Genomic DNA, 24,914 nt, shown 5'->3' on the forward strand with positions numbered 1-24,914 from the left:
ACTTGCTTCATTAAACAAACTGTACACAAGTCAAATTTTAGCAAGGGAGGAAGGATGAAACAAAAGTGCTTCTCTGTTTTGATTGACACAAGAATCTCTTGACACCAAAGGTGCCAATGTCACCCATAAGATTCAAACATCTCAAACAGAATCTAGCAACTGCTTACAAGTAGTGTTCCAGCACAGAGGAAAATTGTTAAGTGTAAGGGACTAGAGTATCATATGAATCAACATATTAATCTTTCATGCCCAAGCATCAGGGCAGCAAAAAGCTCTTGTAGGTTGAAAAATGCAATTTTCAACATATTCCAGGTATTTGTATGCAATCAGAAAATCAACACATTCCAGGCCTATGTATGCATCACAAAAATGTACAAAAATACTACCATCCAATACCAGATTTAAACTGGCAGCAAAGAAAATACAACTTGTGATCAACACTGAAGATTTCTCCAGCAGCAAAAGAAAAGGGGCAGCATTGCAATTGATTGGAAATAATACTGATTGAGGATGCAGAACTTCAAAAGGGACACCCATATTTAAGCGATATGAAGTCTCCTTTGAGGGAGAAAGAAGCTGGAGTGTGTACTGTGTATGTATATTGTGGAATTAATCAGAAAAGAAGAGGGTTCTCACACTGATTTCCAGTCCTAAAACCAAACTAGAACAAAAAGAATGAGGTCCTGTTATTGAAGAATCCATCACAAGCACTTACACTGAGGGCAAAGACACAAAGTGAATAGAGCTGAGTGGTTTCCTTGTTTTGGGGGGAACAGCATTTGGAGAGTTGTTGCTGTTTTTTTAATTAAACTATCCCAAGGTTTGCTGCTCTGCAGATTAAGAAATACATAGAAATTATTTGCAGACACTAAACCCTGTTACTGTACCAAAATATTAAGAAATGTGAACATATACAGATACAAAGATTATAAAGTTAAAGAGATCTCACATATACCATCCAAGTCCAGATTGTGCACCAAGGAGTTTATAATTTGCCTGCTTTACTAGTGCTCCAGAAGACATGTTGAAGATGGTTTCCCGCAATGCCCTGCTAACCAGGAACTTGTTTTAAGCTTAATTGCAGGGGACTAGAGACTCCTTATATACATGCCAAATCTTGCCCAAGGTAGCAAGGCATTGTATATATTGAAACAAAGGCAAACCGTATCCAGTCTAACTTGACATGGTAACATTTAACAGTGAGAGGCACTTATGGCTCAAGTGATGAGGAACATGCCAAAGACAAGACAAGAAACTACAAGAAACTGACACCCAAAGTTAAATAGTTTTTCCAAGCTTCTGTGTTTAGAAACTTACTTTGTCATTAAAAAAAAACTATAAACAGTATTTTGTCCCTTTTGATCAAGTAAAGCATTTCCTCTTTGTCCCAATTCCATTTCCAAAAAATAGTTCTGCAGCTGCATTCTTAGGTGAGGTCCTCTCCATGTTTCCAACACTGGCTCTCCTTGCATCCACTGAGGTAGGTCACATGCACCCCCTCCTGACACTGCAAAGGAGGGGAAGTTGGCCCCTTGCTCAGTCCCGCCTCACTTTATCACACTTGAGTTGCTGAGGGCATGAGGGATGGTGGACTTCTTGAGAGCTGCACCAGTGTACTTAATCTGAGGTAAGCTTTGAGTGCAAGAATTCAGCTCAGGGCTTCGGAGTGGCTCCTCTCCATCTCGTGGGCCTTTGCTGCTGAAAAGAAAACAGGTCCTGAGAAAGATCCATCCCTGTTGTTCAACAAAATAAAGGGCGCAAGTAATTTCCAAAGCATGCTATTTATCAGACTGATAGACTCATCATCTTTCTGTTTGCCTTATGCTACCCTTGAACTTGAAGGGAATGATGATGTTCTTTGGGATAAAGCTATCCCTTATTAGAAAATATGTTTGCTTTAAGTAGATACTTTGTATCTCTACCTCTAGCATGTACCCCCCAGTACAGGGGGGAACAGTATTACAAGCCCAAGGCTGAATTATGATTGTTCATGCAGCATTAAAATATGATTTAGCATTACATCTAATCTGGGCCACTAAGATCTAAATGATCAAGATGAGCATTTTATTAAATACCATCATGCTCTTGAATATTTTTTTCCCAAGAGGGTTATAAATAATGTTATTAAATAAATTAAAAATGTGTCTGTGTCATCATTAAAAAAGCCAAAAAAAAAAAACAAATTAAAAATCAATCAAAGCAAGCAGTCATCCCTACATGCAACTAAACCAAACTCAAGCTTGTGCTCATTTCAAAGTAGGCAAGCACAGATGGTAGTGGGAAGCACAGCCTAACCCACCAACAAAGAACAGAATCAAAATATAGTGTCTGGTGGTTTCACCTGTTTCTGCCTGGCTCCACTTTGCTCAAGCCATTTATATGGAGTTCATTCTTCAAATACAGGTGATGTCTTGGCAGTGTCCACTGCAGTTAAGAGAGACAGCACAGAATAGGGCATCGAGTCAGATGAAAAGGCTGCTGAGATAAGGTTTTTCTTTCTTTCTCCCAGAAAGCTAAGACATCTCCAAAATTACTGGATTAAAGAAAAGTAGTTGGGGGCCATTAAGCAAAGACATCACAAATAGACCCCTTAGGTAGCAACAAGCAAAGAAACTGTAGTATGTCCTCCTGAAAGAGTAGAAGAGGGAAGCATTCTTACCAGCACTGTAGAATCTGTTACTATTCCGTTGTGAAAACCTTTGTGACACCAATTTCTGAGCAGCTCCACTCCTGCAAAAAAGAAGAGCCACCAAGTGAAATGCAAGTTCCTGTGGAAGAGTAAATGCAAGCAATTTCACTGATCACACTGTTCAGACAAAAGGAAAGTGTGTAGAGGTGGGAGAGGTGCATGTCATTCAGGCCTTGCTATTTAGGGCACAAATATTAAGCTACAAGTATACGGTTTTCCTTTGACGATAATGAACCTTCTTTTAGTCTATGTTATAAACTAGGCACATCCAAGTTTTGGGGGAATGGACTTGAAAGTTGCCTATGAAACTGGGGCAGAGACCCAATGGTGGGGAGGAATAGGGAAGAGATATTTCATCCCTGTACTGAAAAATCTGGCTGCAAGGTCCTATTGCTGGCTAGACGCAAGAGGATAGCATTGATCCAGCCAGCAGCACTGCCTGTAACTTTGGCTGGCAGTCCAGAATGGCGATCATTGCAATGATTTCAGGAGTGTCAAAAAGCTCTGGGTTATTCAACTCTACACGTATTCCATCCAGTGAAAGGACAGTCCAAGTCACTGACTAGTAGCTCCCTGTCCTATAAAAGGTACTGCCTGAGAAAGAAAATTGTAGGTTTTATTTTTACCTTTGGATCTGTTCAAGAAATATTTCAGTTCCCACTGTGTAGTAAGGATGTTGAAGTATCGCGGCTGCTCAAAGAAGCGTAAATAGTGCATGGAAAGGCGTGAGGGGAAGACTCGCTCAAACTGCCCACGTCGAGCATACTCATCCTCTGTCTCTACCAGGATACGCACATCATCTGGGGTCAGAACATCCAGGATTGTGGAACAGAATTCCTGGGGCCAAGAATGACAAGGCATCAGCTTTTCTGGAATGTCTCACTTCTCTAACCTCACTGCAGTGTTTGCTACTCTGACATGCCTAACTCAGCCACACAACCCCTCCCTCCCTGGCAACAGGGGAGAAGCACTGAAACAGAAGTCTGCTGAGGCAAGGCTTTAACTTTTAAATTCCTCCATTATACTTTAAGCAAGCAAGCCTTGCAAGTCAGGTATCCGAAATATTACTGTGTGTTTTAAGGCACGTTACTGAGAACTCGTCAGCCCAAATTATATGGCAATAGCTATGTGTGTGTATGCAGTATGCATGCAAGGTGTGGGGAGAGGGTGCATTCTTAAAAATAGCATTGATTGGCTGACAAACTGAACAGACGCATTCTACAATACAAATTTCATTGCTGATCATTTTATTTCAAGCTTGCAACATAATAGCTCAGTTCAAAACATGTCAGAATGTTCCAAATTGGTTGTGTCCTGATAGAACAAAATTAAAAATTGCTTGAATGAGCAAAAAAGCTCAGAATAGCTCTGCCAGAGGCCTTGGGATGCTCATAATACCCCCTTTCCTGCTGTTATTCCTCTGCAATAGGTGTTTGGAAGCATGCTGCCCTGACCCAGAAATTAATCTTAAAATGAATAGCCTTTGAACTACCTGCCCTCCATGGAATTTTTCCAATCCCCTTGTAAATCTATCCAGACTAGTGACCATCTCCACATCTTATTAACCCTATTCCACAGGTTAATTATGACCTGTGTGGATAATTTTGTTGTCTGTTCTAAATTTCCTTCCACTAAACTTCTGAGAATGATCTTTATGTTTTGGAGGAAAACTTCGTGTTTTGGAGGAAAACTTCTCTCTGTCCATGTTCTCCATGCCACACATAATTTTACGCACTTTAATTGTGTTCCTCCTCAGCTGCCTTTTTTCTAAGCTAAAGGGTCCCAAATAGCCTAGCCTTTTCTCAGAAGAATAGTGCTCAAGTGCTCAATTCCCCCCGATCATCTTGGCTGCCCTCTTCTTATACTTTCTCCAGCTCTATTATACCTTTTCAAATGTGGCATCCAGTACTGTATATAGTACAGGTAGCCCTCACTTAGTGACCACAATTGGGCCCGGCAACTCCATTGCTAAGCACCAAGGTTGCTAAGTGGAAAATCACATGACCGCAATGGACTTACAACGTCACTTCCCATTCGATCATTAAGCAAAACAACACATGTCCGTGACTTACAATTTTACTTCCACATTCTCCATTAACTCTGCTTGTCGCAAGCTGGCTTGAAAGCATGCAAATGGTGATCACCTGACCGCGGGATGCTGCAACAGCCATTGCAACTGGCACACTGATTGCGAAGCACCCAAATGGTGATCACGTGACCATGGGACGCTGTGACAGTTGTAAGTGTGAGGACTGGTCGTAAAGCTGTTTTTTTTAACACCATTGTAACTTCTAACAGTCACTAAACAAACAGTCAGTAAGTGAGGACTACCTGTATTCCAACTTCATTGAGCTACCCACTAAGAACTCATGGCCTACAGCATTGAGCAAAACTTTAAAAATGTTCAGAGTGTTCTGGCCACAGAAAATAAGGTTTCTTATTCCCTTGTTTTTGATCCAGAGCCACAAGAGTAAGTGGGATAGCAGGCCACAGTCAAGTGACAGAAAAACTGGCCCAAGAGACAATTGTTAGTAATAAAAAAGAAATAAAAGAATAAAACAAATTCCATGGGAAGTAATGGAAATACAATTGAGTTCTCACTCACTGAAAATCTAGTTTAGACCCCATTATCAGGAAAGCTCCCCCCTTCCCCAGTTCTCATTATAGCAGAGAAATTTCAGTGCTTTAAATAAACTCTGAGATGCTTTAACAAAAAATTAAGATAAAAGAGCAAATTTTTAAACGTTTCTTTCAATTAGCAACTCTACTTCTGAAGATAAACAAGGCAGGTAGCCACAACTTGTACTTTCCTCCACTCCTATGAAGATTTCTAAAATGTTGTTTTAATTAATTTTTAATGTAATTATATTAATTTTTAATTTGGCTTGCTTCTTTATTCTCCCTTCTTTTTGCAACCTGGCAGAAGCTGAGCAAAATAATCTGTTTTTTTTCCTTTTTATCTTTGCTTAAACTTAGGGTGGCTGTGGGCTACAAAAACGGCTATTGGTTTTTAATGATAAACAACAAACAAAACAAAGCTCAACAAATCAGCCTAAATTCACTGTGGAATTTTAAACACTATCTGAAGTTGAACATTACCAGGACACAAGAGTATGCACAGGGTATTCAAACCAAGCAAACTATCATTAGTACTAGGAATCTTTGCATTTATACTACCTTAACAGGATTGTCAACATTTGTCTATGAAGCACAGAAGTATGCACGTAGCATCTTGTAATATCTGCTTGCAAAATTAAGCACAACACACACGCAGTCCACATCAATTCTAAATGCATCCCATTCACTCATACGAACTTCCTCATAGCTAAGCATTTTTTGAAAAAAATAAAAGTAACTTACTAGTCATATGGCAGACATGAGGCTGCAAGCAGTTTTAATTTGTCTGTCCATGTGTTTAACTGACGCTTTCCTCTCAATACTGCACTTCCACATCACTCTCTGCAGTCTAAACCAACAGTAGCAGGGATGGCACTGGACCCTGCCGCCATACTGTTAGACTGGAGAAAGTATGAAAAAAGACAAGCCAAAGACAACCCATCAAACAGTCCAAAGACAGTGCTCAGAACAGGTAAAATACCTGAAACAATGCTACTCAAATCAGCCACGTTTTGTTCTAAGGTTGAAACAAAATTCTAAAAGCATGCTTTGGGTTTGGAAAACAGCCAGTTTGAGGTTGAAACATTTGCACATTCCTAGTTTTCCTAGTGGGAAATTCTACTGGCACGAGCAGTTGGTTGAATTTCAAACAATCCCCAAACCAAAGAAAAACAATAATGCAAGTCTTCCGAAGACGTAGCCACACAGACTTCAGAGTCAGGGAAAGTATGCCACCACTACTACCTACCTGCTCTGGCACTTTCTGAGTCAAGTAATAGGCTTTTTTTGTTTTCTCAGCAGTAAGCATCTCCACAGATGGCTTGTTCTTTTCCTTCATGAAAGTGTTCAAGCTAGACATCACAATGGTTAAAATTATTAATCAAGAGAACTAATCAGGCCAGTGCCTTCCATTCAATTACCTACAAAGTAGGTGATAAAAAGTAGGTAAACAAACACAAGTTGTTTATTTCAATGGCAGTCAAAACAAAACAAAACAACCCCCATCACCACATTAATAAAAGAGCAGGCAAAGCTTCCAAAGAACACTGAACATTACAGTTTTGAAACAACATGCTCCAAGCTGGGGTGGGCAAATCTTTGGCTTAAGGGACTGATATGACCCAGAAATACACAAATACTTACATACTACATAATCAAATAAGGATAATACAACTTTGCTTGAAATCTGGCCTGTTAAAACAGTTGATCAACGCATTGTCTAGAGAATTCCATCTCTGTATTACTTTTACCCAAACACATAAGGACATTTTCTTATGGAATGTTGCATCATCCCTATCCATGCTGACACTGGAGAATACACAGGTTTAGAGGATTAATCAAGGAAAAACTGTTTACTTTTTTATCAAGTATAACACTGATAAAAATCTTTTGCTTAATTCTTTTCCTGCTCATACACCCGTCACACAGTATCTTAAAGACTAACCAAATTATTGTTGCTTAAATGTTCCTGGATCACAGCCTATTTAATCAGATGTATGGAGTAAAAGGGACACAGTGGCGCTGCGGGTTAAACCGCTGAGCTGCCGATCGGAAGGTCGGCGGTTCAAAACCGCGCGGCGGGGTGAGCTCCTGTTGCTAGTCCCAGCTCCTGCTCACCTAGCAGTTCGAAAACATGCAAATGTGAGTAGATTAATAGGTACCGCTTCGGCGGGAAGGTAATGGCGTTCCGTGTCGTCATGCTGGCCACATGACCCGGAAAATGTCCTACGGACAACGCCGGCTCTAAGGCTTTGAAACGGAGATGAGCACCGCCCCCTAGAGTCGGACACGACTGGACTTTACGTCAAGGGAAACCTTTACCTTTACCTTATGGAGTATTACCAAAGAAAGGTATTTTATATATATTTATTATCTGTTGGATTTTTATCCTGCCTTTCCCCCAGGAGCAAAAAGCAGCAAGATACACAGGACCCCTCCTCCAGTTTTCCCCATTGGAACAGCCATGTGAGGTTGTTTTCTCCTCAACTGCAACCTCAGAGAGGTAACTGTGAGAAAAACTGACTGGCCCCAAATCAATCATTAAGCTTCCATGGCTGAAGGTGGACTTAATCCTGGGTCTCCTCTTCCTTCTTCAGTACTTGAGTCTTAGAGGTAAGAGGGAGTAACAGCTAAAGGAGAAGTCTAAAACAATTATAATTGCCTACAGATATACCCCTTATTTATACTTTTCTGAAGTATAAATAACCAGATGTTTTCAAATCCTTCTTAGAAATATTCTTCTAAGGCTCTCAGTACATTGAAGTTCACATGATACAGTATGACAGCAAAATATACAGTACATAGCTAAATGAACACTGCTGTGCTGAGCCGGGCATCATGCGCTGAAAGAAGCACTGTATTTCCATCACTGGCCTCTCATTCTGAACTTGTAATCTGTGACCTCTGACCTGGTTGTGGAGCTGCTGGCACTTCCAGAAGGCGAAGCCACATCTTCTGCATTAGGCAAGAGAAAGCCAGCCAAGTTAAGGGCATCCCTGACCATTTGGCCTTTGATGCTCACATCAAGAGGAGAATTTGAATGAAGGCTGCAGGAAAAAAAGTATATTCTCAGAAACTTTAACAGGCTCATCTTCTTTCCTTTGGCTTTCACACTGAGGACAGCTGTTCATGTAAAGTATAAGCTAGTACAAGCTAGTAGCAGTGAGAAAAAAACTGGCAAAGGGATAATCAATTCAGCTGTGAAAATCTCAAAACTTCACAGTAATATTGTTCAGGATAGTCACACCATAACCAATCTTATATTCACCATCTTACTCTCCCACAGAGGGCTCCTTTCACTTAATTCCTTCTCATTAAGATGTTGGGGCAACGACAGGAAAAATCTCTTAACAATACAAAGACTTCACAATGAAAAGAGTCAGCACACACTTGTGGAACAAACTGAAGGTCATGGATAGTCTCCACATAGCAAGGAATACGGCGACGAGAGCCTGCACTGGGTGGTGCATCAAGCACAGCTTACCTAGGGGAGATGTTGACTTCCAGGATCCATGGCTTAAGGTTCTCATCCAGCATAACATCAAAACCAAACAGCTCATGGCAGCAATAAGGACGCCGCACATACATCTTCACAAGGTTGATTATGTAGGGCTCTGACCTGAAAGGTAAAACAGGAAAATCAGCCTGCAGAGAGGCAGTTTCTCAAGACTTGCTCTATTATGAATCATTTATCTATGTATGTAGAACAAGTGAATCACAAAACCAAAGTGTCAGTTTCTTACGGCTGATATGGGGCTCTCGGCGAGGAGGTTTCCACAGATCCCCTCCTAATTCAAATTATTAAGATTAAGATGGGATAGTGTCAATCAAGTTAACTTCAATAAAGGAAGAGTACTGTGTGATAATTTCAGTCCTGAAGTACAGATAAGATGAATTATGTCAACAGATACACGTGCTCATAAGCAAGCAAATTTCAACAGACGTCTTCAGCTAAGAGAACAGCTAGTTAATTGAAAGGCTGAAAAAAAAGACAAAAATGAGGAGTAAGGACATCTCACAACTTACGCAATGATGGTTTTGACAACAATATCTTTTATCTTCTCCCAGATAGCTTCACTATCAACTCCTTTCTGGGTCAAATAGTTCCAAAGTGCCTTTAGTGCCCTATATGGATTGAACACAGCGTGTAAACAAATGAATGTTACGCCAGATGAGATCACTATCTTTTATTTCCATTTCTGAAGGGAAAAAAGGCAACACAGCCCGTACCCGACTATGCAATGAAAGATAGACTTCATCCCTTGCCCATCAACCAAAGATCGCTCAGAACTATAGAGATGAGGCAGCATCTGCTGGCTAGATGCCTCAAACAACAGAACGTCCATAATATGCTTCTCCTTTCTATGTCCTGACACTCACCACTTATGGCCCTGGCATGCAGTTTCATCTGCATTAGACTTGTATTCAATGTTTTTCTTGTTGATACTGTAATTGGTCAAGTGCATGTACTTGTTGCTGAGACTTTTCATGGAAGAAGAGTATCTGTAGTGAGCAAAGGAATAACCTATTTTACCTTGTGAAAAATAGACACTGAAATGAATAGCAAGAGACAATGGTAGTTGCTGGCTGTTTATAAGCTACAAAACAGAAGCACACCCTGATCTTCTAATACTATAATCTGCACCAAGCCACTACCTGAGCCACCTTGTACATGTATGTACATGCGACAGAAAGGAAAGCGCAGAAAGAAAGGTGATTGTCTGACCTGGTTAAAAATACTGATTTGGTGTCAGGACTGACTACTGAGAAAAAGCCTGGAAGCCTACAGCCTCAGCTACATAGTGGAAGCAATCAATAGGCATTCAGTACTCATTGCTTTGGTGAGGAGCTGAGGGTAACGGTGGCCCTTCTGGACTAGAACTATCAGCATCTCTCGGTATTGCTCATGCTAGCTGGCTTTATTAACAGTTCAGCAATATTTAGAGAGCCACAAGCTTCCCATACCTGGCTTAAAGCAAGATACCTGTACAGAATGACACTGGCCCTGAATAACAGATGGCTATTTAAAAAAGGATATAGTCTATTAATCTGCGATTCATGAACTGAGAAATGTAATTTCAGGTCATGTTCCAGCATGTCGCAATCCTGGCCAACTTATGTATGTTGTTTTCAATCCCTTTACAGGCAACCAGTTCCTGAGGAACCTACTTGCAGCTGGCAAAACGAACAAGTCCATCTTTGAACAAGTAGACGCGTAGAGGATCATAGCACGTCACGTAAACATAAATCCTTAGGTCAAACTTACTTCCACCAATGAGGTAGGGCTTATGTATGTATCTGGAAGAGTGAAAGAGACAGTGAGGTACAAGGAAGCTCATTCTGGAAGAACAAGCCTTAGGACTGCCACTGTACTTCATTCTTTACCACCAGTGACAGAACTGAGAGATGGCTTCTCTCCTACAGCATTTGAGACACCCCTGATGAAACTTTCAGCAAATACCATTCCACACTACAGAAAAAGATCTTCTCCAAGCAAATTTCAGAAGACACTTTGGTGCACTAACAATAGCTACTCCATGATTGCTCTGCTCTTTAGCTGAAGGCAAAAGAAACCAACTTCATGGAACAATATGGATTTTACAGTGGCAGGAAACATGTTCAGAGATATAATGTCTCCTTGATTTAGCCCATTTTATCTTGTTTGCAGGAGGAGAGGGAACCAGCATACCATAAATCGTAGGGAAAATCTTGCTTACCTTTGCACCAGCAGTGGTCTGCGCTTGGGCAGCTGGCTCCATTTATGGATGACCTGTATTCCAATGCCTCTAGCTGAAGCTGGCTAAGAGAGAGAGAGAGAAGTACATAACCATATACTGCTATGCTATAGTTCAAAACTGAAAAATCAGAAAAAAATCTGGAAATCTAACAATAGTACACAAAAGTAAAAAGTAAAGTCTCCCTCAGGTCAAGCCTAACTCCTCGTGACTACATGGACATGTTCATGTTTTGCTAGCAACAGTGTAGAAATGGTTTGTCATTGCCATCTTCTTCTAGAGTGTTTTTTCAAACATGTCTAGTCTACAGCCCTGAGATTCCCTGGTGGTTTCCCATCTAAGGACTAAGTCTGAACCTGCTTAGGATTTCTGCGATCAGCCAAGGTCAGCATATGTAAAGAAATCTAGCAAGTGCAAATCCTAGAGGGAAAGAAGAGTAGAAGTTTGTATGCTGGGGTAGGCAGGGAGCAACATAGCTGGACCAAAGCAGAAAGCTGAAAGAACATGGCCTATCCACATTTGAATCAGACCATCTCTGCACCCTCACCGGCTTCACAATCCATTTCTGACGACTCCCACAATCTTCCCAAGCTTTCCTGAGCAGCTTGATATCTTGAGGGAGGATGAAAGACTGGGGCAGAAAGTTGAACTCCTTTTTCCCAAAGCGCAGTTGCATTTTGGACACATTTCTCCACAGACGGTCTTTCCGACCAATTTGGAATGAGCCAGGAAAGTGGTTCAACTGCAGGTAGGAAATGAGGAGAAAGAACAAAATAATGAAGTTCCAGTCACCTCCCCAAATTTAGTTATACTGGTGAGAATCAGTATTGTTCATACAGCCCCAAATCCATGGATTGTACCTCCTATAGATAGATCGTGCAAAGATCATTGCTGGCACATCTATAATGGCTGAATTCACACAAGACACCAAACTTAGCCAGCTGCTAACCCAACCATAACTTACTAATTTTGCATGTGCACAAGTACCCTAACCAGGTCAAGTGCCATCATTCTGGGGACTATAGAATCTCTGCCCACTTCCTCCAGCCCTCCCTGGTACTATCCCATGAGCCCTTGCACAGGATTGTCCTTACAAGGTTTCATTGTATCAATGGTCTCTTCCCTACTGGCCAGACAGACTGCAATGGAAATATTGCAGCTTGAGTACTACAGCCAATTAGTGTTTAGAACATGTGTCTTGGTACTGAGTTTCACAACCAAGCAGTTTACATTCAGCTACTTTATACCTCCATCTTATTTCTTTGGTGGACTAATGGGGAACATTTGGTAAATTGGAACCCATGGGTGATGGTGTTTTAGGTTTCCACAACAGCTACACAGATGAAGGCACTTTGATTCACTGTTCAAGCTGCCCTTCACTTACCCCAGTACTGGCTGGGTTACAGGATTCCCACAACACACTGGACCCTTAGATGTCTTAGTTAAGCACACTGTATGAACCAGTTATTATGTCTTGCAGGCTTGTAGCCCTCCTTTAAAAGTACAGCCACTAAGAACAACATGTGAAGGGGGGATGGAAAAAATATTGCAGCAAAAATCAGGCTATATATAAAGGTTTTTTTGCAGGACAGGGAGGGCTAGAGAGAAGATAAAATAGATTATACCTTTTGTCTCCACATTAATTTTGTTCTTCAACATGTTCATGTGCACTCTGACCATATCACATACCTTCTGATGTTCTTTGACAATTCTGAAGCCAGGAGACTTCATGTGATGGCCCCAGCAACCCAGCCAGTCATTATTTCCTATAGGCAATTATGAGACAATTATCTGAATAAAATCAATCCATTTTTCTGGACTATGCTCAAATAATTTAAATATAATAATTTAAACATTTCAGTTTGTGAAATATAAATTTTAAATATTTTCCCTCTTCCATCTGATCCAAGAACAGTTTCATATCATAATAAATTTTTTAGAACACAGGAACATATCCAATGCCAAATGACAATTATCCTTTTTTTTCTAATAGATCCCCATTTCTTATCTAACTATGGTCCACTGGAAAGGGCTATTACAACTCTGTATTATCACACACAGACCACAGCCAATCAGCCAGTATATACCAAGTATGACAAGAGTTGCTAAATCTTGTGAAATTTACTCCATTTTTGAACCCCCTTTTTATCTTTGCATCCTCTTTTCCAGCTGTTTTAAGCCCAGAACACATGGCAGCAATAACACTCCAAAGAGAACCGCCCAAAGGGATACACCTAGGTAGAACAACCAGAAAGCTTCCCCAAAACTTGGAGAAGAACTGTGGAACAGCCACCATTAGAGCACTATGTTATTGAACTCTACATTCTTAAAGTGGATTTTCACATTTTTAACCAACACTATCACATAGTAACTCTGTGAAATTTTTCAAGTTTTGTGGACTCTAAGGCAAGGAGAGAAATGCACCCACAGACCACTCCCAGCTTGATGAGCACTCACTTCTGCTGATTTTGAAGTGGGACCTGGCGATAGTTTGCTTCACAATGTTTGGAGTCACTGTACTCATTTTCCATCGCAGCATCCTCCTCTGTTCCCAAGGAAGCTTCTCCACTAAGAAGGAAGTAGATCCCAAGAGTAAAGGCTGACCAAACCCAAGAAACACCTATTTCTTAAAAATCAATTTGTCATGAATTGCAGGAAATGTCTTGGAGAAAATAGCCTTTTGTCATGGAGGAAAGAGACTGAAACTATCAAATGAAGGAGAAGACTTTCAAAGAATTTCCATTGCATGCCTATAGCACAATGGTCCTCAGTCTTAGAAACAAAAAATACCTGAATTGGGAATGCAACATTTCCTTTCTTTCCCAGGAATAGATAACTCTAGCAGAGAATCCTTCATCATCTGGGAGAGGGGAGTAGAGAAGAAAAGAAATAGCTGCTCCTGCCATATCATCCCAACCTGTTTGGAAAGAGCTGCTTTATTCTAATTCAGTTTCTCTCTTATCTGTTAGCTAAATTCTCTGATACTTCTCTCTCTTCCCCAACCTGGGTGCAGAACAGAGCAATTCACAAGATCCTGAACCTTCTACAGACAGCCACCTCTCTTTCTCTTGCCAATTCCTACATTAGCTGGATACTTGTACAAGATACCAGTTTACACTGCTGGTGTTAACTCATTGGGCCTTGTGCATAGACACATTAATTTGGAAAATCTGCTTGTAGGTCATGTGCCTGGGCAGTCAACCCAAACTTCAGACCAGAGTGCACTGGTATATCCTGATATTAAAATAGCCATGTCACAATTGAGAGCTTTCCTATCTAGCACCAGTCCTTGGGAGCCAAATGACCGCATACCAAAATTTGAAAAGGCAGTATTTTTTTAAATTGGCTTTTGAGAAGCTGATTTAAACATTGATTCTTTATGTGGAAGCATATTATCATCTAGATACAAATTCCAAAAACTGTTTGAAATCTTAGGAGCTACTCAGGTTACAGAGGCTCTGTATTTTAGTAATCATCTTAAATTGGATTATAATGCGTTGTTGTATTCATTTTCTGATGCTTCATTTTATTGTTGTGTACTGCGCCTAATACATGAAAAATAAAAAATCCTCTATATTCTCTGTTGTGGATCAGATTACTGGGACAGAAGACAGAGTAAGATTAGAAAATAGACCACACTGGACACAGCGGACTGAGCAGCTGTGCCCGTGGGCTTAGTGAGCAGAGCTGACAAGGGGGCAATTTTTTTCGGGCTCAGGCAGTTTTCCCTGAAGCCCAGGAACGTTCTCCAGATAAAGGAAAACACCTGGAATCACCTCATCTGTCCTCCAGACAGCTGCTTGCAGCCAGAAGTTTGCAAACAACGTTTCACATTTGACTGGTAAGAGTTACCTGGGAGGCAGGACCATCATCATTTTCCAAGCCACGCTGTAGCTTTAAAGGGACACCTTATTTCTAAATCACCAAATTCATATATAGTTTTTAAGTATGCATACCCTAAGAGAGGCTTTCTACAGCGAGGAGAACCTGGTTCTCTTAGTGCTTATTGTTATTTTTGGGATTACTTTTTAAAAAAAATCTTTTTTAAGTTTTGGAATTAGTTTTCCTTCCAAATATAAAGGAGGATTGAAAGTAAACAATTGTCTTCCTGTTATTATTTTTATACTAAATTTGAAGATATTAGCATTTTCCTACACACTGAATCGGCTGATTTGAGCTTTCTGTTTCTGCTTTCCCTTGGGAACTGTCTGCTTCTCTCTCTCTCGCTTGTATAAATATATTCTGGAACTTTTCCGTATCTTCGACTTTCGCTGGTTAAGCTCCTAGGGGGCGCCATAATCTACTGGGTGAGACATGGAGGATTTTAAACAGATTCTTTCTGACTTCCACCAAGATTTTATGCAAGACAGTCAGGACGTCATGGAAAATATGAGGTCTAATGTGCCATCTGGTTGGGGATGTGGTGGATGAAACTGAGGAATTCAATAGTGATAGAAATGTTTCTTCTAAGAGTGAGATCGGGATTTCTGTTGAGATGCTGGATGAAGATCAGATAGTGGAGTTGGAGAAATTTAATGGAGAGAGATCGAGATCTGCAAACAATAAGTGACATTGACTTTCTGGTAGAACGCCATGAAAAAGAAGGGGTCATTCTGTATGGGAGGTTTTCTGAAGAGAAGCTCAAATCTTTGAGGGGGGCAGTTGGGCTGTTTGATTTTTTCAAGAGAAAAGCTCTGTGCACATTGTGGGGATATGTAAATGCTCTGGTTTATTTTGAAGTGGAATAAGGGTTAAAGAATGTTTATCCGGATTGCTTTTAGGGTTTGACTAATGTTGTTTTTAAGGATTTGGATTAAGATTATTAGGGTATTAAAAATGTTTATTTGGATGGTTTTAAGGATTTGATTTAAGGCTATTGTTTTGATTTTTGTGTTTTTGTGTTTATTAAGATTTAAGATTATTAAAACTGTTGTACTATTAAGTATAATGGCAGACAATTTATGTGCTTTTTAGTTCGATTTTTATTAGATAGAAATTTATAGAATAATGGTAGGAAGGGAATAATTAAATAAGTGTCTTTTGGGGGGAAGTTGTTTAGGAGCTTTATATGAATTTTTTTCTTTATTTTAATATAAGGGGAGGGAGTAACTGTACTTAGTGATTTTTATAATGTGCTAATCTGGAATGATTTCTAGAAATAATGTGGTTTTGGTTTAATATAGAGTAAGAGATTGATAAATTATGAAACATTTTTGTATATCCTTGCTGTTAAAAGTCAGAAGTCACATCTTTCTGTAATTTGAAAAAAAATTCTCTTGTGTTTTTATACTTTAGTTCTTTTTTCTTTTTTTGTAGCTTTTTGTTTTTTTGTAGCTTTTATCTGTCTTGAAACTTAATAAAATTCTTTAAAAAAAAAAAGTAGACCACACCACGAAATTGTGTTGCCATAACAAGAAGCATCCATTTCTGTCAGTATGCATAAAACAGCATTTAGGATGGGCTGCTGTGATGACTATGAATATGCAAAAGGCTTAGCCAAACAAAACACAAGCAGGCCCATCACTTCTGCAAAGGAATCTGTGACTCATTCAGGCTACCTAGGACAGGTCACAGAGAGCAAATGACTCCATCTACTGGGGCATTAAGTATGAAAGCCAGGTGAATGGCTATAAAGTATTAGCATTCCTAGAGCATTGGTTTCAGTGATCTCAGGATTGTATAGCTCCACCAATATAAGCATGCATAGATTTATATACGCCTCTCGTCTTCATCAAACATCTTTGTTACTTAATAGGAAAGACCAGGAACTCTGAGCTACTGTATCCATCCCCTTGTCAACCCTCTACTTTATACTCTTGTTTTAAGCTCCAATCTCTACCCCACCATCAATTTCTTTTGCCCCAAATGCTTCTTGCAATGAATTCAAATCCGCCTTACCTCTCTCATCCCGGGTTCCGAAATATATGGTAGGAGACACATTGGGAAAGAGGCTATATGTAAGAGCTGGCTTGATAATTCGCTCTTGGCCCTCAAGTGGAGGCACTAATCCCTCAACACAATTCCTACGAAAAGAAACAGATTTGCCTAACTATATGGCGACAAGAAGAAAGAAGCCAAAATAAATACTAAGCAGCCTTGGGAAAGCCAGCAGCACAAAATCTTTCTTGCATTTCTGTTGCTATTATACACAGTTTTATTTAATTCCTATGGCCTCTAACACTGATGGAAAGTGTGAGTTTTGCTTTGGCTGAGAAGCACCAGCTCAGAAAACAAAGGAATCTAAGCTATTTTTCAGCCCATCTACTTAGTAGCTCTATTTCTTTTTGTGAGGACACAACCAGTCTAAGTTCAGATTCAGCAAGGCAAACAGAACAAGCCCAGAATCATACATATATCCATTATTTGGGCTTATCTAAGCCCAGTCTGGGTGCACAGACATGTTCATGCAGTTAACTCAGACACTCTACCTTTACTTAGTGTATTATGGACTGAAAGCAGCACAGTTCACTTCTGACACTAACCTAGATATGACAGCAACAGAACCGTTGGGGGATAAGCCAGATGATGAGGAACCATCTGATTCACCTGAAATGAAAGACAAAGAACATTAACTCACACTGGACAGATTTGATATAGTAGATTAAAGACAACTTGGGCTCTGAATAAAAGAAAATAATTTAGTACTGCGACAGAATGTATCATTAAAATGCAAATCAAGCCAGCACATTATTTTCTTTAGAGCACAACTAATTAGATACTGCAAGAAAGAAATATTCACAAGTAGATAAAATTATCTACACTTTACAGATAAACTCAAGCTAGCAGTAATTACAGACATAATAGATCTTAGTTCTTTTATTAATTTCTGCTTCTCCTGGTATTATATTATGGATTAATATGTGATGTCCAACTGTAAAGATTACTACTATAGTGCTAATAATTTTAATTTCTTATTAGATCTGACTTATGTTTTGAATCCTTAGTAATTAGAATCTGTAGTCTTTGGAGATAACTAGTACACCAAAATTCTTATTTCTCTGGCTTATTACATTCTTGGACTTTTGCACTTTACAGAGGGAACATGTGTGAAAGGTCCCCTGTGCCAGCACCGAGTCACGTCTGACCCTTTGGGGGGATGCCGCTTTTGCGACCTTTTCTTGGCAGACTATAGAGCGGGGTGGCTTGCCATTGCCTTCCCCAGTCGTCACCTTCCCCAGCAAGCCGGGTCCCCATTTTACCGGCCTCGGAAGGATGGAAGGCTGAGTCAACCTTAGCTGGCATTCGTAAGGCCACATGAGGCTCTTAAGGAGGGAACATAAACAAACATTAATGACCTTCCCCATCTTCTTCTTCTCCCTCCTCATCCTGACTGCAAGCATCTTCCAAGCCATCCGGAAGTTCTTCTTCCACATCCTCTACTTCTGCTTGGTCCAGCAAGGGTAGATTGACTACACCGCTACAATACAAAGGTTTGTAATGGCAAAGTGAAACCTTCCGGGTAGTTTATACTTATCCCTGTAACCCTGCTATTGAAGGAAACAGCCAAACAATTTCACCTCAGTGGTCCGAAGAGTTCCCAGACAAGAACAAATGAAGTTGGGGCATTCCCCCCAAAAAGCCCTCCTTCTCCTCCTATGGCTGCAATCTTCCATTTTATTGACATGGTGGAATTAAGGGCTAAGTACATTACATGTCATTGTATTCTCAGGCCACATGACCCGGAAGTGTCTATGACAACGCCGGCTCCAAGGCTTAGAAACGGAGATGAGCACCGCCCCCTAGAGTCGGATTCGACTGGACTTTACGTCAAGGGAAACCTTTACCTTTACCTTACATTACATGTCATTGTATTCTCAGGATTAGATGCAGCTTCACCTATCGGACTATTTTCTAATACTGATATAAGTTCCTCAAAACAAAACCTATACCAGAAGATACAGTAGAGCCACATACTGTAGTAAGGCTTAAATTAGGGCACCATAGAGCCAGTTTATTTATTTATTTTATTTATTTATCAAATTTGTCACCGCCCATCTCCTCCGACCGGAGAGACTCTGGGCAGTTTACAACACAGAATAAATATACAATAAAAACTCAAATAAATACAGGATAAAATTCCAATAAAATCCCATTAAAACCAGTTTGGTCTAGTGGTTAAGGTGCTGGGCTAGATACCAAGAGACTGAGAGTCCTAGTCCGGCCTGAGGCATGAAAGCCGGCTGGGTGACCCTGGGGCAGTCCCTCTCTCTCAGTCCAACCCACCTCACAGGGTTGTTGTGGGGGAAAATAGGAGGAGGAAGGAGTATTAGGTATGTTCGCCGCCTTGAGTTATTTATAAAAACAATAAAGGCGGGATAGAAAATAAATAAATAAATAAAATAATTCTGCAATCTAGCGCCCTCTAGATGATTTGGCACTAACATTCCCAGAATTATGGGATCTGAGGCCCTAACCTAATGAGGAGCACTAGGCTGGGTTGTGGGACATAACAATAACAGAAATGTGGTAATATAAACCCTATTTCCACTCCGCATCGTGCAGTAAAGGGAAATATCCTGTATCAGATAATTGACAGCCTGTAACAATACTGAAAACCAACACTATTCCTGTATAACAAAGAGACCGTGGCTATGGTACTTACTCAGAATCTTTCACAGTAGTAGGCTGCCCCCACTTTGCTTCCATGCATAACTGAAGAGTGGAAATTTTTGTCTCTACCTCCGAGACTGTCATTCGTGGGGACACCTCTGTTGTTACCACCTGTTCTCCAATATTCACAGTTGGGGGATTGACCAATTGATTCAAGGGGCTATGGTTGGGCATTTCAGAATCAGAGGCAAGGAAACGAGCATCAATACGCTTAGTGCAGACATCGGCAACTTCTGTGCTTATAAGGCTCTGATGGCGGCTACCAGGTTCTAAATTCAGGGAGCTGGGAGCTGGCACTTCCTTTGGGGTGATCTGAGCTACAATGTGTGGTTTCCACCGATTGAACAGATTAGTATGGAAGCTGGAATTCATAAGGCAAGAGCTATCAATACGGTGACCAAACTCATTGTAAGTACTAACTTTCCGGATACCGTTTGCTGTTAGTTTCCTCATGGCTTCTGTCAACCGTGCATCTTGTTCTTTCAGATTCTGTGATCTAGTCTCACCATCCTCAAGGTGCCACAATGGCCGTTCTGATTTAAGAACCATGCCATTGTGTATAGGTGAGCGAGGAGATTTGGCACAGGTTTGCTCAAAGGTTGAGCTGCTGTTTTTTCCAAGTTTCTTTTCTAGATTCACAGGAGAGCCATCTCCGTTTCCCCCAGAATGGGTCCAGGAAAATCCTGGAGGTCTTGACAATCCTTTCAGCTTCTTATTTTCTGCTGGTAGTGGTTGCTGCTGCTGCAAAGGCACTTTTGCACTAGCTGGCCTCAAAAAAGAGTTATTGTTTAGGACTGGTCTGTACACACTGGAGCTTGGTTTCCCTGAGCTGAGGAGAAAACCCTTTGACACTGGATTGGAACGCTCCCCAGCTGTGCTTGGCATAAGAAATGGATCCACAGTTGAAGACGACATGGTATTACTGAGGACAGAATGATAGATAGGTGGGACACAAAGAGGTTTCTTCTCCAAGGTGCTAGGCTGCAAGCAGATGGACTCAAGCCTCCGATAGGGCTTGTGTCTAAAGTAGGACCGTCGACAGAGCAAGGTGCTCCCAAGAAATTTTGGGAGAGAATGGGCCTGAGGCGGAAGTGGGCTCGGGAGCACTGCCTCCCTACATAACGGCTCTGGATACAAGAGGCAGGGATGCTGGGAAGAGATCCCTGAGTGGACCGGGCACGTGTCTTGCAAAGTGGTCACATGATTTCGTTCCAGCTGCCAAACAGGCTTCACTTGCTGCTTAGCAAGGTACCAAGACTTGCTCTTGTGGAGCTTTTCTGTGAGTGGTGGCACTGACCGCCCCGGTGAAATGCGCACCTGGAACTGGCTTCTTTTTTTGAGGCTTAGGCTATAGGCTTCTGGCCCTGCTGAGGCCATGTAGAGCCATCCCACTCCTTCTGTGATCACAGCTGTTGAACAGGAGTTGGTCAAAGCGGCATTTTTACTATGGCCAGCCTGAAAAAAAAAGATGCACATATATGAAAACAGTGAGCTGATCAAGAGGAAAATATCAATGTTGGCCTCACTCTCATTGTTACAGTGAGTAAGGAATGACAGACCATGAAAGGGGAATTTTCTGCAATGCAGGTTGTTATTGACAGAACCTGCTGAAATAAATAGAAGCTTCAGGAAGCTTTTGGAAAAAAAAGTCAAAGCGTGTTTGTTTCCACAAGGGAATGTGCTATAACATCTTCGGTATCTGTTTATGATGTAAAAAAGCAAGTGGCTTTCCCGGTTCTATCAAAGTTTTTGATACCCACCTTCATTCAAGAGTCCATATTCTGCCAGTCGTGGTTTATCTACAACTTATTCTTTTTATGACATTTGAAAGAAGGGTCCTCAGTAATATGACAGCAGTTCCTTGTTGATCACATCAGCCCCAGCATTTAGATTCTAACTATGGCTGTATTCACACATAACAAAGATGGGTTTTTTAAAAAACCACGGTCAATTGAACATTCCACAAGGACCTGACTTGCAGATGATATTAAACCATAGTACATAAATTCAACTTTACACATCATGCTAAGCCAAATCACATTACGGCTTAACATTTTGGTCAAGCCTAAAGGTCCTACCCTTGGCTGCCCAGCCAGACAATATTTCCTCCATGGAGTTGTTATGACACAGCTTTGATACAGCACATACAAGCTCACAGAGTTGGTTCATTTGTAAAAAGGCACAGTGTGTATATTTAAGCAATTTTAATCTTCCAATCCACTCTAACTACCCTAACAAATATGTAATAACAGAGATTTGAAAAATCAGGCATACCCCCAAAAGCAGGTCTGTGTTGCATGAAAAGGCTCTGAGTGCTGATAATTATTAGCTGACATTTTGATAATCAAAGCAGTACCAAAATGGTGCTAATTGTTCAGAAAACTGTACTGTTGGCTAATGCATCTTCTTTAAATTGATTAATCTTCTCTTGCTTTTCCATTTGCATGCAGATAAAGAAAAACTGACCCTAAGATTACCAATGACAGCCTGGATGTTCCTTCTCTGTGGATGCCTAATGCAGAGGCAAGCAGCCTCTTGTACCACGTGCCAAGAAAGGCAGAAGAAGGGAGGCACAAACAAAGCTTAGTTCCATTCTCACAACTGCAGCCATCAACATTATACAGCTAATGGAGATTAGCCTCTGTATTTCCCTTTTCACTGCACCATTTTACCTGGTAATATTTTAGATGCTAAACGTTAAGTTTGTTGCAGGAATTCACCACAGCATATGCATGCTAAGCAGTGAAAGATAAATATTGATCTAGAGAAGTGCCTTCGTATCCATTTCCTTGTAAAACTGCTGCCATTCAAGGTCTTTCAAAATACTCTCACAAGCATACAACCTTCAAAAAGCTGTTCTACCAGAAAGGCAGCGACAAAAAACATTTAAGGTTATTGGGGTCAAATCTTTTTCACAAAATATTGTGTTGCCTCAGACGTCCCATTTCAGGAATATTATCCCCATCAAAATTCAACTTCTAAGCTCTTGCTGAAAAGAAAAGAGCAACCTTTGCTCTCATAACAGGCTTTAATGCTATCTCAAGCAAACTGCTTCTTAGGCCAAGACAACTGTCAACACTAACATTCTAGAACAAGAATTTGCCCACTGGTTGCATACTGGAGTGGGCTGCATCTCTTGCCCTCTCCCAGAAAAGCCACTGAATAGCTCAACACAGTACCCTGCAGAACTATCTTGGAAGTCTGCCTAAGCCTCCTATTCCAAACCAATCAAGAATTGCTATCAGCCAAAAGTTTGCATACTTGAGAAGAGATGGATAATAAAGCTGCCATCAGTTGCCAAAGGACCCATTTTCTTTTTGTATATATAATTTTTATTAAGAATTGTAATTACCCTAGTAAAAACTAATACAAACTAAACTTAGAGAAAGAGAAGACAATGAAAGGAAAGAATAAAAAGTACAGGAAAAAGAAAAAAAAACAAAGAATATAATAAAGAAAAGAAACATACTGTATAAAGATGTGACTTCCAACCTTCATCACAACAAGTATGAACAAATTTAATAACTCTTCACCCCCATAAGGTTAAAAAGAGTTTCTCTTTGTAAACAAGTTGTTTGATATGCACCATATGTAGGGTCTGGAAAAAAAAATACCCCCCCCTTTTTTTGAGCCACAGAGATCAAAATCCAACACGAGCGGAGAAATAAAATTATGCAATATAGGATCAAAAGAGCCTTTACAGCCCACTCTAAAGCCCATCCTATAAATACCTTCCCTATTCAAAACTCATCTAGCATAATGAGACACATTACTGGAAGGACATACCTGAGATATTTGTCAAATGACAAATATAAAAAAAACTTTAAAAATACAACACGCTGTCTAGATGATTATGGTAATTTAATGGGCTTTAGGATTTTTGCCCTACACAAAGAGTGTCTTTCTTTAAATAGCCACAATGAGTCTATTTTGAATATTCTTTGTTCTGAACATTAAGCTAAATTTTAAGTTATTTATAAATAAAATTACTAGTCACCTTTAAATTTCTTGGTAGAAATAGATATACTGTATGGGTTAAGTTAACTCTTCTGAAAATATCAACTATTAACTCTTAATATCAACGGTTAACTCTTCAGAAGTTAACTCTTCTCAAGATATCAACCATTCCAAGCTTAAATAGGTTCAGAGAAGTTTTATCACATTCTCCCCCTTTTTTTCTTTTTGTGCAATTTGTAGCAAAAACAGAGATGTCCCTAATCTAATCTATCTAATCTAATGGGGTGCGATGGCTCAGTGGTTAAGTCACCAGGCTTGTCAATTGGAAGGTTGCAAGTTCAGCTGTTCAAGACCCTAGCCCCACGTGACGGAGTGATCTCCTGCACTCGCCCCAGCTCTTGCCAAAGAGGTACCGCTTCGGTGGGATGGCAACAGTGTTCCGTGCCTGTCATGCTGGCCACATGACTGCGGAAGCATCTTTGGACAGCGCTGGCTCTTTGGCTAAGACACGGAGATGAGCAGCGCCCCCTAGTGTCGGATACACCTGTGCAGGGGACACCTTTACCTTCCCTTTTACCCTAAGCATGATTCCTGAAACATTTCAGAAGGCAGTTTTAAGAGCTAAAGAGCTGGGGACAACTTTCAAAAGGTTTTTATTGGATTGGTGCCAACTGATCAAAAAACGAAGTCTGAGAATGCATGGAGCTACAGCAGCAAAGGAAGAAAGGCTTGAACAAACAGCTCTTTTAACCATGTACTCAATGTTACATTCTCCTAGATCCCAAAGACACCACCTGTTTTTAATCCTCCCTGCTCATATGAGAGACTAGCAAAAAGCATTGAATACTGACTCAGACAAATTGTTATGACATATATCCACAAAGCAATGTGACTGGAGCACTTGGTAAAGCCATTCATTGTGACCAGGGATGATACTTATCAGTTACAACCATATCATTCTCCTCTCCCTCACCACTACTGTATACCTTCCAGAGCTTTCTGTTATACTGAGAGCTTAGGGAGGAATGCATTTATTTTTGCCCTTACCACTACTCTGGGCCCTCCAAAGTTCAAATCCTTTCCAAAATTTTGTTAATTTAGTTTCAGCCTTCTTTAGAGGAATACTACCTCAGTTCAAATGCTCCTGCTTTCAAATTCATCCAGATCAAGCTGCTTTAATTTGGGATTCACAAAACCTGAGCATATCTCTACTTATCAAGTTCTTCTATCTTTGTTGCATCTTTTACCTTTTCACCTATCTTTGTTAAAATCCTTCACTAAAATGATAGGTATAACTCTTGTCACAA

The 24,914-nt window shown here is 40.4% G+C and overlaps 1 protein-coding gene across 5 annotated transcripts in view; it reads right to left on the bottom strand.

Annotated features, from left to right (window-relative positions):
* Nucleotides 1-1,283: 1,283 nt before the first annotated feature.
* TTLL4 (tubulin tyrosine ligase like 4) overlaps nucleotides 1,284-24,914 on the bottom strand; it is a 28,921-nt gene continuing 5,290 nt past the window's right edge. For 3 of the 5 annotated variants that reach the window (XM_063288912.1, XM_063288915.1, XM_063288916.1), the window contains 18 exons: nucleotides 19,643-21,105; nucleotides 18,336-18,457; nucleotides 17,523-17,586; nucleotides 16,939-17,063; nucleotides 13,498-13,608; nucleotides 12,730-12,806; nucleotides 11,588-11,782; nucleotides 11,023-11,105; nucleotides 10,475-10,603; nucleotides 9,686-9,808; nucleotides 9,332-9,430; nucleotides 8,790-8,924; nucleotides 8,215-8,352; nucleotides 6,555-6,657; nucleotides 3,316-3,526; nucleotides 2,660-2,730; nucleotides 2,342-2,424; nucleotides 1,284-1,698 (listed from right to left, as the gene is read on the bottom strand). In XM_063288912.1, coding sequence (XP_063144982.1) covers nucleotides 1,548-1,698; nucleotides 2,342-2,424; nucleotides 2,660-2,730; nucleotides 3,316-3,526; nucleotides 6,555-6,657; nucleotides 8,215-8,352; nucleotides 8,790-8,924; nucleotides 9,332-9,430; nucleotides 9,686-9,808; nucleotides 10,475-10,603; nucleotides 11,023-11,105; nucleotides 11,588-11,782; nucleotides 12,730-12,806; nucleotides 13,498-13,608; nucleotides 16,939-17,063; nucleotides 17,523-17,586; nucleotides 18,336-18,457; nucleotides 19,643-21,105 — 3,483 coding nt within the window. In that variant the 3' untranslated portion in view covers nucleotides 1,284-1,547. Of the gene's footprint in view, nucleotides 1,734-2,341; nucleotides 2,425-2,659; nucleotides 2,731-3,315; nucleotides 3,527-6,554; nucleotides 6,658-8,214; nucleotides 8,353-8,789; nucleotides 8,925-9,331; nucleotides 9,431-9,685; nucleotides 9,809-10,474; nucleotides 10,604-11,022; nucleotides 11,106-11,587; nucleotides 11,783-12,729; nucleotides 12,807-13,497; nucleotides 13,609-16,938; nucleotides 17,064-17,522; nucleotides 17,587-18,335; nucleotides 18,458-19,642; nucleotides 21,106-24,914 lie in introns of all 5 variants that reach the window. The other 2 variants (XM_063288913.1, XM_063288914.1) reach the window with 2 other exon arrangements.

This window comes from Candoia aspera, chromosome 1, assembly GCF_035149785.1.
Source record: "Candoia aspera isolate rCanAsp1 chromosome 1, rCanAsp1.hap2, whole genome shotgun sequence".
Classification (NCBI taxonomy): domain Eukaryota; kingdom Metazoa; phylum Chordata; class Lepidosauria; order Squamata; family Boidae; genus Candoia; species Candoia aspera.